The sequence below is a fragment of the Canis lupus genome, chromosome 3 (genome assembly GCF_048164855.1).
Source record: "Canis lupus baileyi chromosome 3, mCanLup2.hap1, whole genome shotgun sequence".
In the NCBI taxonomy this organism is placed as follows: domain Eukaryota; kingdom Metazoa; phylum Chordata; class Mammalia; order Carnivora; family Canidae; genus Canis; species Canis lupus.
In genome coordinates, this window is record NC_132840.1 from 36505332 (window position 1) to 36520919 (window position 15588).

Genomic DNA, 15588 nt, shown 5'->3' on the forward strand with positions numbered 1-15588 from the left:
CACATAGCACCATCCTCGGTATGTACAACTGTGCGGAGCCCAGAGGAGCTGCCCTCTCCCAGCAGCTTCTGCTGGTGCAGCTGTGGTTCATTGCTCTCTGCCCACCTCCTGCTTCCAGGGAAGGGGCAGGAGAGGACCTGGATGGGGCTTCTGGGTTCTGTTCTTTGCTGTGGCCATAGGGTTGCCTTTTTTAAATTTTTAAATTTTTTTTTTTTTTCAGAGGGTTGCCTTTGAATGCAACCAGTTCTCAAAGCACCAGGATTCAATTTTGCTTAGGGTTGAATTCTTTTTTCTTTTCATTTTTAAATTAGGGTTCCCTGTAATCTCTATCCTCCTGCAATCAGTGACTTATAATAATGACAAGCAATGGGCTATATACCCTGGCTGAGACTAGAGTGGGGAATCCAAAGCTTCATGAGAAGCTCAGTGAAGCTAGGAGGCAGGGGAGAAGGGAGGAGAAGACAAAAAGAAGAGAGGGAGAGAGAGGAAGGAAAGAAGGCAGGAGACAGGACAAGGCAGAGGGAGGATACCTCATTTCCTAGGCTGAACACTGGGCTGGGTGGACTCTGGGCAGGTGCTGACAAATGCCTCATCGTGTCTATAGTCCTGTTGAGTTTCTGGCCCATGTTCCCAGCTAGACTGTGTGCTCCTTGCAGATAGGGACCTCATCCCAGTTATGTCTTTCTCCACTGACCAACAGAACAGCAAGTACCCAAGTATCTCATAATTGCTGATGCATGGTTTCACTTGCTTCTCAAAACAGAAGCCTTATAATTCCTTTAAAAAGCAGCAGAGGAAACCAAGGTTTCAGATTGCTGGTTAATTCTCCCAAATCACACAATTTGAAAGAGGCAGAGGTGAAACCCACCAGCAGCCTTCTTTTACCCAAGGCCCTTCTTCTCACCACCGTGCAGCTGAAGAAGAGAAGGGGAGGGAGGGAGGGTTGAGCTGCAGTGCATACTTACGGGGGGAGAGGTTATATCAGGAGGGGTCGACATATCCCCAAAAAGTTCTAATTGGGTCACAGCCTGAAAAGACACAAAGATAATGAAGTCACCACAAGGGAAGCCAATGCTACTGGGCACTGCTTTAAAACGGTGTGACATGAGGACCCTTGCTTCTTTGTCATCATGACTATACAAACAGTAAGCCCAGCTGGCCATTACCATACTTCATGATCGTAAAGACAACATCTGGGATGCAGCTGGAATCAATTCTTGCTTCAGTGTGTCTGGCAGTTTATCTGGGCTTAGTTAAGGGGATTCCAGCTTAGCCACCTCCCGTAACCCGTCATACCACTTCACTCTGATTCACCATCAAGTGCAGTGCTGTCTCTCTTCTCCAGGACATAAAGGCAAGAAGGTGATGGCCTCACTACTTTTATGAGTGCGCACACATGTACAAAGTGCCAGCTATAAGGAGATAGGACTTTTTGGCTACTTCTCAGCAAATGCTCCCACTACCACAAACCTCAGAGGTATAATTCATCATCCCCATTTCTACAGATCAATCAACTGAGTCTTACAGAGGAGACCCCAAGGTCACAAAAGCCAGGACTTGAATTTTCTCCATAAAGAGCATACAGTCAAATGAGAGTCTCTGAAAATGCCAGCCTTGGATAAAAAATGTAGTTGGAAGAAAAGAAAACATATCATTTAATACCAGGAAGGGGAACAAAAACAGCCCAGTATCTACACTATTAATCACTGCTAGGAACTCCATCACTACAGACACTGTATCGTCTATATTCCCATCCATCATACAGGAGTGTCTGAGCAAGGCCAGCCATAGCAGCAGAAGAAACCCTTTAAGATATACTTAGAAATTAATCTGCATACACTTCCAGCTTCAGAGACTGTAGGAAGTCTATGGGCAGGAACCAAACAGCCTGCCTTAAAGTATATAATCATATGCTTTGTGCAAAACCTGCCCACTGGGGAAAAAACATTTTCAGCTCATCTGTAAAATGCAGGGGACAGGCTAAAAGATCTCTTCAGACCTTTCTGGCTCCATAGCTTGAGTTTCTTAGTGCCCAGGATGCAGCTGTTACCCCTGGGACAGAGAAGAGAGGGAGACTGGTGATTGGGGGAACCTAAAAACATCAATCAATAGAAAGGACTGGAAGAGTCTGCCTGCCTGCCTGCCACGCAGGCCCCCTGCACCTGGATTCTGCAGTATCCAGGCATTTCTAAGTCTGAACACTTAGTACCAAAAAACTAATTTAGTACCATAAAACTAAACATCATTCTCTCCTTCTGAAGAGTAAGGGGGCTCTGGGCCCTGGAAAAGGTCCCCCAGCTGTTGATGGATTCACCTCCAACCTCTGCAACTCCTTGGAGCTATAGTTCCCTTACCTGGATGGTAGAGATGATACTACTTCCTTTGCAGATTTATTGACAATATTAATAACAGGAATTTCTTTGAAGTTCATCTAAGCCTTGTTAAAAAGGCACAAAAGACTCTTTTTGCTGAAATAAGTTTAGCTTGCTTATTGAACTTTCAATTCTTCCTCTTAAGGTTTCAGACTAAATAACAGCTTTGGGCACACAGTAGGGCCCTACACACATTAATTTCCTTCCCAACTACACAATGCCTTTTCCATACATGCTGGGCACCTCTTGGGTGCTAGGTGCAGTGAACAGAATAGTGAGAAATGCCAAGATGAGCTTGCAGTCTGGCGGGATGATCCACAGAAGTAGATGATTTCAAAGCAATGTGGCAGAGATGGCAACAGGGGTCTCTGTGGGAGAACAGAGAAAGGGACTCGGCCAGCTTTTGGCAAAGAAGCTTAAGGAGAGTTTTCTAAAGGGAAGAGATCTGATCTGAATTCTGAAGATGAGGCAGTCAGTCAGGCAAACAAGAAGAGGAAGGACAATCCAGGCTGGTGCAAGTACATGAGCAGAAAGGAAAGAGGCCTGGAGGGTCTGAGCATGTGGGCAGAAAAGCAGTTTGTAATGAGCATGAGGGTGGAGGGCAGCAGGAAGCAGGCCAGCAAAGTGGACAGGAGTAAGGTCACAGTGGGACCAGACCCGGCTGGACTCTATAGATACTGGCTTGTCTCGGCCAAAGAGTCTTTACCATGTTTACAGTATTTTATGTCATTTGGTGAAACTATACCAATCCTTATGCTTTCTTCCAGATTCATATAAGGAATACTTCTATTTAATCGATTAACATGAAGCTTCTAGGCTTCCTTGCAATTGGGACTCAATGCTTTTAAAATGGCTTACAACTATTTTCAGTGGTAGGAAAATAATAAAATGAAGTTAATAATTAAGTCACACAATTTACATTTCAAATGTGTTGAACTCGTGGCACACTTTTACTAACATCATAAATATAATTTATTGGCTAATTTTCTCCTTAAGCACAACTTTTAAAATAACCTTCATTCTTGAGATATAGACTTTCCTCTTACCAGATGATTTTCACTCAAGGATTAAACGAGAAAAACATGCAGAGGCATAAAACATAGATTGTTATTTCATTCCATTGGATTTGCTGTTTAAATAGAAACTTGAGTTAATTAAATTTTATAGAAAAGGGAGATTCTTAGGCCATAAAATTAAAAATAATTCTAATAACCATATGTGATTGAGAATCTGGAATAGTATCTATTTTCACACCCCTCCCCACCATGCTCGCCATACTCCTTTTATTTGTAACCTAACAAACCATGTTCCATCTGATAATATTGTTGTAATTAATCATTTTAATGGCCTCGAGAGAATTAAAACTAACCATTCACATTTGTCGAACATTTTATAGTTTACAATACATTTTCCAATACGTTATCATCATGTTTGACGCTACCTGAGCTCACTGGTGGCATAGCTGTCTATCTGTCCTTTTTGCACATGAGCTGAGACTGAGAGGTGATGAGACTTACCCATGATCAGTGGGCTAAAAGAAGCTGGGCTTGACCCACAGGCCAAGCAACACCTCGTTTATCTATCCCTTCACAAGCCCTACTTAGCATCCCTAGATGGTGGGAGTATAGCCACAATATTCTCTAACCAGAAGCTACGGTTCCCGAAGGGTCTGCCGAAACAGACATCCATCCGAAGAACTCCACTGGAAGGTCAGTTCAAGATGCCTATTCGCCTTTCCATTACCAGCACTGCAGAGATCTTCTGGTAGAGATGAGGCTGCCAATGGCAGATTCCGCCTTCTTCTGGCCCTGGGCATTTCCCAGGGGGATATTGGAGGGTGCCCAGTCCAGTGAAGGGGCTCAAGGTAGCTTGGTTGTTGAGGAGGAAGGCCCTGAATCTCTCCCCTGGGCCAGCCCCTTCACAGCCATTCTTTGATATGAAAAAGCGATGATTTTCGAGTAATATTTAGAGTGTTGTGCCACTGCTGTTTCGAGATTAGTTCCCTGGTCCTTCTTTCAACTAGATGGCTGCAAGTGGACTCCTAGGCTCCTCCTGCAGAGAAATTCTGAAAGCGCCATTGATGAAGGCTGAGTTGTCCTTGGCTGACCCCCAAAACACATTCTCACAGGCCCACTCCTTATGTTTTGGCATCAGGAGCTCCTTCGTGTAGGAAAAGTATGGAGCCCCTACTGAGCATCAGCTGCTGTACTGAGAAGAGGGGATATGAGCCTGTTCCCGCTCTTACTCTCCTGGGCTGGCTATTTCATGGAAAGACAGACCATCGATAAAATCAGGGCAACATAATGGAGAAGAGAAACAGGAGTTACAGAGTTACAACAGGAGGGGCCATCTCAGGGCCTTTGCACACGTTCCTCCTTCTACTGAGAACATACATTCCTTTCCCAATTGCCTTTCCCACTCATCCTTCAGGACAGAAATTAGAGGACTTTTTTTTTTCTTTCTGGGAAGTGTTTCCTAACTCAATATGTGCCCCATCCCATTGTCCAGAACAGATTATATGATACTCTTAGATCAGCGGTTCTCAACCCTGGACATACCTGGGGGGAAATACGGCTGCCTGGTTCCCACTCCTAAGAGATTCTGAATCAGATGGTTTGAAGTACAGCCTCATAACTGGGATTTTAAAAGAATCCTGATGATTCTAATTTGCAGCCAAGGTTGAGGAGCCCTGTCCTAGAGACTTTCCAAATACCCTCTAGCCAGAGGTGGCCTGTGTTACCAACCAGTACATCTAGTCCAGGGTATACCCACCCAATGGAAGCCTTGCCTGGTTTTTATTCACTTAGGTGCACTCAACACATCCTGCTTATGTGCCTGAACCCCTGGTATACTAGGTTCTAGTGCACTACACTAGACTAACCTACTTCATCTTACCAAGGCTGTGCAATGTTGCACTGTGACACGTGATCTCCTTGAGGACAGTCTGTCCTCCCATTTTACTAAATATCTAGCATCTATCAGAATGCCTGGGACATGTTGGAAGCTTGAAAAATATTTGTTCAATGGAATACACACACATACAAACACACACACACACACACACACACTCTCTCTCTCTCTCTCTTTCTGTCTCTCATACACACATACTCTCTGACCTCATCATAGGGCTCAGCAATAATCTGCCTGTGAATATTACACTAGGCACCCACTGGGGCACAGCCGGCAGCTGCCCTTCACGCAGGCTGGGTGAGGAGAATATGGGATGCATGAGAATGACCAGAACGACTCTCATTTAACAAGAGCCTGGAGGCCTTACCTTTGTTGCCTCTAAAATCTCATCAAAGTCCATCGGCAGGTTTCTGTTCTGTAACCACAAGGCACGACTTATGAGCATGAAATGAACGATGGGATCATGACCTGAAACAGTTAATCAGATAGGGCCCTCTCATTCTTACCGGGGTGGCCGCAGCAAACCGTTCTTCAAAATCCTCAAATGGTTGACCGTTCTGAAAGTGTAAGGGATGATGAATGAGGATGAAGAGTCTGACACACAAATGGCATGGATTTATGAGTTTAATGATGACGGTATCTATGCTCTCTGCTCCCACGGTCTCCTCAGGCAGGAGCTGTGGCCAGTGTGTTCCCAGCAGAAGTAGATGATAAAACACGGGCCTGACCAGGAGGAAAGCCAGCAGTGGTAAGTTTGTAGGTTTAAAGTCTATCTTCCTGCTATTCCAGGCATTACCTAGCCAGCCTCAATGCTGGCAACAGATAAAAGCATGATGTTTATTTACACTCAAGGAAAAGGAAAAGTTTTAAAAGGAAAAAATACTATCATGTGCTTTAGCCAAACTCTTAGCTCTTCGGAGTAGTCTGTGAACAGCTAGTTTTGTGAGTGCCCTTATGCATGCATGCCGTCCCCTCTGCTTGAAAGGCTCTTCTTCTCATCTCTGCAAGTTTGAAGTACCAAATTCCTCAAACCCAGCTGGAAGGCCACCTCTTCCATGAAGCTCCCCTTGATCCTCTGAGCTGAAAATCATCAGAGTAATAGCACATCATCTGTGCGGATTACATTGTGCTTCCAGAAGCACAGCCAGGCTGTATTTATTCCTGAATCTTGGCTACTCGTAGAGGATCTGGCACCTAGCAGTGCTCAAAAATATATGAACAAATGCATGTTTTAAAAGTGGCTGGCAGTTGACCAGATCTAATTGTTTTGTTAATTTTGTATTTTATTGTTTGTAATTGTTGAGGATTTCACTAAACTACTCCATATTGCTGCACTGGCATCCATTTGCGTGGCTCAGCTAACTTCAGGGGCCTGACCTCAGCCTCTCCCATGAGGCAGACCCTGGATAAACAGCAGAGTCACAAGTAATTGTAAATTCCTAGTATGACTCTCCCAATGGCTTGTGATTAGTAGTCTCTCCCACCTTGCCCCTTAGAGAAGATCTCTGTGGAGCTTACCAAAACCCTGCCCTTTTTGGTGTGAACTGACCAATCTGGGACCCCAAAGCCCGTCACTTGTGGGCCCTAATAAAGGTACGCACCTTAGTTACCATACTTGCCATACTTTCTCCGCCTGCACCCTGCCTTGACTTTCCCCGAGTCACCTCTTGAAGTGTACTACGTACCTCCTCCAGGACCTGTGAGTAATAAACTTCTCTATTACAATTTCCTTTTAAAGTCTTTTGTTGTACTGTGCTCACCACTGGACACCCTGGCACTCTGCTAAACAAATGTTAATTACCAAATTCTCAAGAATAATATATATTATAGATAATATATATGGTGTCTATTACATATATTTTTTTAGTCATCATGTTTTGGTCAATATGCACAAGCTAATCATTTTTTGGATGATTTCGAAGTACTGCAACATTAGTACAGATCTGACAATATTGACATTAAAGCGGAGTATTATGCATGAATAGAAATAATTGCATCATTCCCTGCTTTTGAGGAGAGCTTCCTAGTTATAGGGCTGCAGAGCAGAGTAGGAGAACCAATGTGCCCACACCCACCACAGCAGGGCCTTCAGGCTCATCACCACCATTTCTGTCTTCAACCACCTGCTTCCACCAGACCCTGGCTCTCCTGGAGTCAACTGTGGCAAAGAGGAGAGGAAGAGCAACCACATCTGTTAACCACATAAATTACTATTATTATGGTTCTATTTGGCCAGAGGTGGGGGGGGGCAGGCAATATTAGCCTAAGTGATCCTGTAATCTATGGTGTGGCCTAAAAGGTTAAGGTTATGTCTCTACATCCTTTATAAATTCACACACTTCTAGGGATTTATGGCACAGCCCCTACCAACTAGCTCTGGGTCATAACTTTTAATAAAAACATTTTTTAGTGTCCAAAATCTCATTACATCTGTCCAATATAAAAAAGCAAATGGCTTCAGAGCATGATGGATGAATTAAATAAATTTGAAAAACAGCCTGTGGTAGAGTCTCATAAAACCCCCACCATATAATGAAAATGTGTGAGGCTAACCAGCACTGGTATGAGTCCGTCACTTTCCTGGTGACGGAAGAAGTGGCCTTGGGTCAGGAGTGATGCTGCGGTGGGACAGGCCATTTCCGTCCATTCAGACAAAGCCTGGTCTGGGTGTGGGAGAAAAGGCATCTCTCTGGAGTCACACAGATGTGGATTGAACCCTAGCTGTGCCACGGTGTTCTGTGTGATCCTCGGACAACAAGCTGGTCAGCTTGTCTTCTCATCTTTAAAGTGCTGACGATAACGTTAACGTTGTCTCAGGTTTCTGGAGAGGACTGATTGAGACGTGTGTGAGGTCTTGTTTGGTGCTAGGCACACAGTAGATGCTCAATAAATATCTTTATCTTCTATTTCTTTTTCCTGTGGTACACTTTTGGAAGGTGCAGGCGCACAGTTTTTAATGTTAGGAAACTATTAGATGGCATTTGGAAAAAAAAAAAAAGAGAAAAAAAAAAAACTCGTGGGAAGCCCCTCCTTAGAAAGTACCCCTGCTTGACAACATAGAGCACCTGCATGTAAAAGGCCTCCCCATACTTTCTGGCCTTATTCCTGAACCCCTCAGTCCATTCTTGATCCTGTCTTCTCCCTGGAATCTCCTTTCTGGCCAGAGTCTTGCCTGCTCATCCTCCTGGCCACACCTCTCGTACCTGGTGCTGGTGACCTTCCTGTTTTGATCCTGGCTCAGTCATTCCTTGGATCCCCTTCCTCCTGTTGGGGGAAAGCTTCTGGAGCACCCTGTGCATTTCATCCGGCCAGTGGGGAGACCCTGCCACCAGGGCACCTCCTCCCCACTGAGTCTCATGGCCAGCACCTGGAATCTCTTTCCCAGGCCCCCCCAACCTCCAGCTTGCTTTACCCACAAATTACTACTAGAGTTTTTGTTCATTTATCTTCAAGTCTTCTTTTTCCCCTTATAGATACATTTCTCACACTTATTATGATGACACGCATGCAGGTTTGTATTCTGCTTTTCAAGACTCAATATGACATCAAATTTATTCCTAATGTACACTTCCAGGGAGGATTTAACAGAAGAGAGTCTCTTATGTCGTTTGAAGATGGTACCAGCCTGAATCTTCATTAATAGACTGAAAGAAAGCTTCCACAGGGAGTCTGTCTTCCTAGAGTCTCTGTTTGGAGCAGTGGGGACACTTGTCCCATAACTGAACAAATTAACTATTAACTAGACTCCTGTTAATCTTACAGGAAAAGTGACAGTGGATGAGATGAGATGTGGGTGAGCGTGTAAAAAAGGATGAAAATATATTTATGGCTGCCAAATCAGAACCCTATGGTGAGTCTCACCCCTGGCTGCAATTCTTTGGGGGAGCTTTCAGCAAACTACTGATGCCTAAACCCTAGTATCAGAGATTTGGGTTGTACTGGTCTGAAGCGTGGTCCTGGCATCGGTAGGTTCTAAGAGATCCCCAGTGATTCTAATGTGTAGCCAGACTTCAGAATCACTCTGCTGGGGAATGAAATCTCTGTAGGAATAATTAGTGAAAGTCCTACTGGGAAAACTGAAGACATCTTGATTGATTATGTAATTGATTAGATAATTTCTTCAACAAACATTCACTGAGTGCTTTTCACATGCCAAACTCTGGCTAGGAGCTGGAGAAACAAAGATGAATAATAATACATGGACCTTGCTCTCCCGAAGCTCAGAGCAGAGCAAGAATATATAATTATTCTAGTTTGGGGGTGGAACAGGAGTGGGCCAGGGAGGGTGCAAGGCATCTAGACCTAAACTCAGAACTCAGGCCAATACTGTAAAAGAATGAATGTAATTAACCATTTAGAAAGCTCAGGAGAAATGGATTAACTTAAGTGATTTGTAACTGCACCAAAGTGGGTCCTATTAAGGCACTTCATGGTTCCAGGCATTGGAATGCATATATCTTTCCCTGGTGAGTGATCTAAAAAGGAAGACGTGCTAATGAAGGCTAATTCCCTCTGAAGTATCTAGGAGTTTAGCTTTCTATCACCTTTAGCCAAGAGTAAACAGCGGCTTTCCTACTTCCTGGCTGAGAGAGACAAGAACTCTGTTTGGCAAGTGAAGAACAAAGCGAGGGTGGTGGCGGAGTTGAGATGGGGACTAGAAAATATGATGTGAAATACATGATTTCTCCCAAGAGCAGCACTGTCCCATTGAACTTTCTGTGTGATGGAAAGTTCTATGTTTACAATATCCAATATGGTAGCCCATGTGGCTATTGAGCACTTCAAATACGGCTGCTGTGACTGGTGAACTGAACTCTAAATTTTGGGAGTTACTTTTGGGAGCACCTGGGTGGCTCAGTCGGTCAAGCATTCGACTCTTGGTTTTGGCTCAGGTCATGATCTTGCTGTTGTGGGATCGAGCCCCACGTTGTTGCTCTGTGCTCACCATGGAGTCTGTTTCAGATTCTCCTTCCTTCTCTGCCCCTTCCCCTGCTTGTGCTCACTCTTTCTCTAAAATAAATCAATAAATAAAACCCTGGAAAAATAAATTTTATTTAGTTTTAACTTCAATTTAGAAAGTTGATATGTAGCTAGTGGCTACTCTATTTGATAGTTCAGCTCTAGGGAATATGTTTAAAAAACAACTTCCGGATGGCTCAGTGGTTTAGCACCACCTTCAGCCCAGGGCGTGATCTTGGAGACCCGGGATTGAGTCTCACGTCAGGCTCCCTGCATGGAGCCTGCTTCTCCCTCTGCCTGTGTCTCTGCCTCTCTCTCTCTCTCTCTGTTGTGTCTCTTATGAATAAATAAATAAAATCTTAAACAAACAACAACTTCCAGTTGATGGAGAACTTCCTAAATAGTGGACATATTGCTTCCTTATACAATCTCTTCTGTTCTTTTAAAGAATATCCTACTTTTGTATTGAGTGAAAAGGTTCTATGGAAGGAGTGAATTCTTTGCACTGTCTAAACAGTACCATGAAAACAAACTCAAGTTTGTAAAAACAGTAGTCTTCTTCCGGTGTAAAACATTTTTTCATTGCCTGAGCTAAGCCAGAGCAAGATATCTGTAGGGCTTTTTAAAGGAGATTAAAATTCATGTCTCAAAGGAAATCCATGAAGCCTGACCACCATTACAACAGAATGGAGTCCCGTTTAATGTCAAAATGTTCCAGGCCTACTGAGATCTGGGGCTTAATGGTCTTTCTGGACCCAATATCTTAATCTCATAGAGGAATTGGTGTTGCTTGGAGGATATTTCTCTGTAATGATCGAAAAATTGCCTGTAGTTACTCAAAGCTGGGCGCTGTTTTAGCAGGTAATGGCCCTCCTTTCCCCAGCTACCATTTCAGGAGGAATCCAGAGGTTGTCCAGAAAGTTAGAGTGGGAGGGGAATGCTTAGATGAAAGTTAACATCTTCCCTGGAAGAGCCTTCGAGTGTAATACATTTGTAAATCCCTGGACAGTGAAATATTTATTTATATCTGGCTTTCTAAAAATTAAGTTGGTCTTTGAAGTAGCCTCTCCCTCCCCACCATCGCCACTTCTTTTCACTCTGGCAGGAACACTTAACATAAGATCTACCCGTTTAACAAATTCTAGAGTGTATGATACAGTACTGTTAACCACAGGCACAATGCGGGTCTCTAGAGCTTCGTCATCTTTCATAACTAAAACTTATACTAGTTGAATAGTAACTCCCTACTTTCCCCTTTCCCAGCCTGTTGCAACCACTATTCTACCCTCTGCCTCTATGTCTTTGGCTATTTCACAGATCTCAGATAAGTGGTATCATGCAGTATGCGTCCTTTGTAATTGGCTTATTTCATTTAGTGAAATGTACTCAAGGTTCAGCCGAGCTGTCACATATGGATGTCCTCCTTTCTAAGGCCGAATAATCCACTGTGTGCATCTACCACATTTTCTTAATCTGTCCATCCTCTGTGGACATTTAGGTTGAAATGGCCTTTTTGACTATGCAAGGGGAAAATCAGGATGGGGACTGGAAGTGAAAGGAACTTGCTAGAACTTTATTCAGGATAGGCAGACCCTTTGAAAAGTCACGGCGCTAAGATGACCTGATGAGGCTAATGTGAATGAATGAACAGGGGGCTGCTGGGGCTCAGGAATCTGACTCCAGTTTCTCAAGCTTCCCAACTTAAATCAAATGTCAAGAAAACCAATTTGCTTGCATTTGAAAATAATAGATACTTCTAGGGTGAGAAATTTGATGTTTTTAGCCTAGGCAGGGTGGGGGGATGGAAAGACAGATGTCTGAAACAGCAGATCAAACTGCTGCTTCATCATTGGCATTTCTTTGGATAAATTCCTTCCTCACTCTGAGCCTCAGTTTTCTCCTCAAAAAATAGGCCAGTGTCGGCTTGCTGAGAGGAAGCAGCAAGAAGGTTGATGTGTATGAATAAAATTAGCACAGTAACTGGCAGAAAAAATCTCAATGGGTATCAGTTCCCTTTCCAAGATTATAGAAAGGGGAGGAAGGGTGGGAGGGAGGAGGGGAGGAAGAGGGAGAGGGACAAGGAGGATGGAGAGAGGAGAGAGGGAGGAAGAGATGGGGAGGGAAGGAGGAGAAAGGAAAGAAAGAAAAGAAGGGGGAACAGAGAGAGGGTGGGAAAGAGGGAGGAAGGAAAGGAAGAAGGAAGGAAGGATAACTATGGAATATTTACTTGGTAGGGGACGATAGACAGAATTCAGGCCATTGTAAAGGTTTGGAAAACACTGACCCTGGGAAGGAGCAAAGTCACCTGGAGAAGCTGAAGGTATGACATGGCCCTTCCACAGCAGACACACCGCCACAGCAGGTCCCCACTCCTGTTCCTTTCCCCCAGTGTTAACACTGGTGAAGCTGGACCATTCTGGGGGTCAGCCCCATCATTCATCCCTCCTACCCCATGCCCTTTTCTTTTTTTTTTTTTTTTTTAATCCCATGCCATTTTTTTCTCTGCTCTTCTCCATCCCTATTTCAGAACCCAGTTGGAAACTTTCCACATTTTCATGCCCAGATTTTATAAAACACAGCCATTATTTTCTTGAAAAAAAATGTAAGGATGGTGACACAATCTACAGGCTGAGGGTAGGTTATGCAAGAAGAGCTAAGTATGTTTGATCTCGGTAACAGTGATGAAGGGTAGGAGATGCAGGTTGTGGTGCCTACAATGTGGCAGTACTGGTTGTGCAGTGGTGGGGACAGTGACATCTGTTAGGACTGTGAAACCAGTTGCTAATTCACTCCACATCTATTTACTGAGCAACTATGATAAGGCACAGTCCTTGTCCTTACATCACCTGAGGGAGATGGAAAAGAAAACAGACAATTATTCTATAATTGGTGTTATAAGATAACACGCAAAGCCTGCTTGGTATAGTGATGACAAGGCTCAGGACAGTGGCTCCCACTACTGTTGTCTACTATGAAACACATGGTATCCAACCCAATCTTGAGGGTCAGGGCAAACTGGAGGCAGCTGACATTTTAAGATGTCAGCAGTAGTGCTATTGGGAGTTTGATCATATCAACGCTGTTGTCATGAGGCAATGATCACAAAGACAGATGATGGTATAGATACTTCTATGGTGATGGTCAAAATGGGGCCAATGACTGGGATTAGGAAGAAACACTGAAAACACCAGCCTGGCCATTGAGCTTCTGCAGGAGCACTGGCGTGACTTCATGTTTACACTCCTAGAAGCCTCCTGGGCTCTAGATCCTGGTCCCAACCCATGACGTCACTCTAAAGCTCTCCTATTTAACAAGGAGAATTTTTATTTTTTTATTATTATTTTTAAAGATTTTATTTATTTATTTATTCCTGAGAGACAGAGAGAGAGAGAGAGAGAGAGAGGGGCAGAGACACAGGCAGACAGAGAAGCAGGCTCCATGCAGAAGCCTGACGCGGGACTCGATCCCGGGACTCCAGGATCACGCCCCGGGACGAAGGCAGGCGCTAAACCGCTGAGCCACCCAGGGATCCCCCTAACAAGGAGAATTTTAGAATGTGGAGTCCCCTTTGTTGCTTTAGCTCCTCTGTCACGCTGCAAGATGGCTTTACTACTTGAGTGGTTGTTACTGAGCAAACACATCTGCACAGGTCTAGAGGTCCAGAGAAGACTGGAAGCCAAAGGGGAATATCCCAAAGCTTGTAATTATTTGTTTTTGATGATCTCTTCCTTTATTGCTTCTCTTTAAAAAAAAATCTATTATTCTAGTTCTACATTAGCAAAAACTCAAGGATTTTTCAAAACTCCTAACAAGACTTGGCATCAGTTCAGTACTTTGAAAAAGAGTGAATTAGAATCAGTAATGTGAAATTGGCTCCTGTCAGCGGGATGACAGGATCTCAACACACTGGTGGGGAGGAGGGCAGGGGACCTTCTCTGAGAGTCCGTCATCTCTTTCTTGCTGGTGTGTGTCTCTTGGAGAGGCTACTCCTGGGATCCAGATGGCACCCAAACTGGAACAAGAAATACTGGATGGAGTCGAAATCAAGCGAGAGTAGCAGAGTCTCAGGCTGAGTGCGGAGCAAATCCGAGGAAATCACAAATGGAAAGATGTCACAGCAGAGGAAAAAATAGTCAAGAGGGCTTTGCCTGCTGCTCCGACAGCCGTTCCCAGCAAAATGCTTTTCCTTTTCTTCGTTGGAAGAATGCATATTTTATGTACTCAGGCATATTCATTTCCTTATTCACTTCTTCATTCCTGGATTCAATCCCCAACGCATTCATTTACGAATTAATAAACTTCCTGAGTGCCCACTATGAGCAAGGCACTGGGCCAACACTGCAAAGACTGAGAGGCTGTCCCTTCCCTGAGTTGTAAGAGTCAAGCTAGGCAAACTGGAAGGTTGCAATTCAGGTCGGAGCATGAGGAGTGGCACAACAGGGGTACCACACTGAGCATTTCCACAGAGCTTGTGCCGCTTTCACTGCTGCAACACCATGCACAGGCCTGAAGCCGTTGGAAACAACCAAAACCAGAATTCTATTTTTGGATGAATGGAAGTTGACTACTTTACTCATCTCTTAATTTTTCCTCATTGTGGAACTGGGGAAATATACATCTCATAAGACTATTTGAAGATTAGCTTGTGTAAGATTTTAGATAATAGCTTCATTAGCATGGTGCCTGATGTATAGGTAAGACCTTTAAGTAAGTATCTTGATTCCCCTCCCAATTGTATAGACAAAGAGGAGACAGTAAGTCAGAGCAGAGAAACATTGCACATATTCTACAACAAGGAAACTAAGGTCCCAAGGAACGCCCAGCTTGTTCATATTTAAAATAGTGAGGGAAATGGCTCCTTCACAGATTTCTGAAGATCAGATGAGGCAATGTTCAGCAATAGAACAGACTTGGACAGCAGCCTAAAGGTTTGATGTCAGGAAATCTGGAAGAGCACTACCCTCAACAGTCTCTGATTGATTGTCCAACCTACAAATAGTTTGTAACTTTGTGTCATAATTTCACATGCCCTCCTAAGAGGTCTCTCAGTATATTTCTCACCCTCAGGCTTTGGTACAAGCTACTCCTTATGACCGGCTGCCTTTCCCATTCTTGTTCATCAGGAAAACTGTAATACATCCCTAGGGACTTGGGTCTAGTTATCTCTTCCAAGCCTTTCTCCAAGGCCTTCAGGATGGAGTAGATGATCCTCCCCTGGGAATATCATATGTCCAGTTGCAATGGATGATTCTCTCTTCTTCATCACAGACTATGACCTTGTAGAGACTAAGTTTCTTTTATGGGATACCATATCTTACTCATTTTCACATTCCTAATATCTAGATAG

At 43.9% G+C, this 15588-nt stretch overlaps 1 protein-coding gene across 26 annotated transcripts in view; it reads right to left on the bottom strand.

Moving 5' to 3' along the window:
• DAB1 (DAB adaptor protein 1) overlaps positions 1–15588 on the bottom strand; it is a 1169270-nt gene that overhangs the window by 28298 nt on the left and 1125384 nt on the right. For 24 of the 26 annotated variants that reach the window (XM_072820404.1, XM_072820400.1, XM_072820397.1 and 21 more), the window contains 3 exons: positions 5789–5839; positions 5650–5697; positions 966–1028 (listed from right to left, as the gene is read on the bottom strand). In XM_072820404.1, coding sequence (XP_072676505.1) covers positions 966–1028; positions 5650–5697; positions 5789–5839 — 162 coding nt within the window. The remainder of the gene's footprint in view (positions 1–965; positions 1029–5649; positions 5698–5788; positions 5840–15588) is intronic. The other 2 variants (XM_072820423.1, XM_072820421.1) reach the window with 1 other exon arrangement.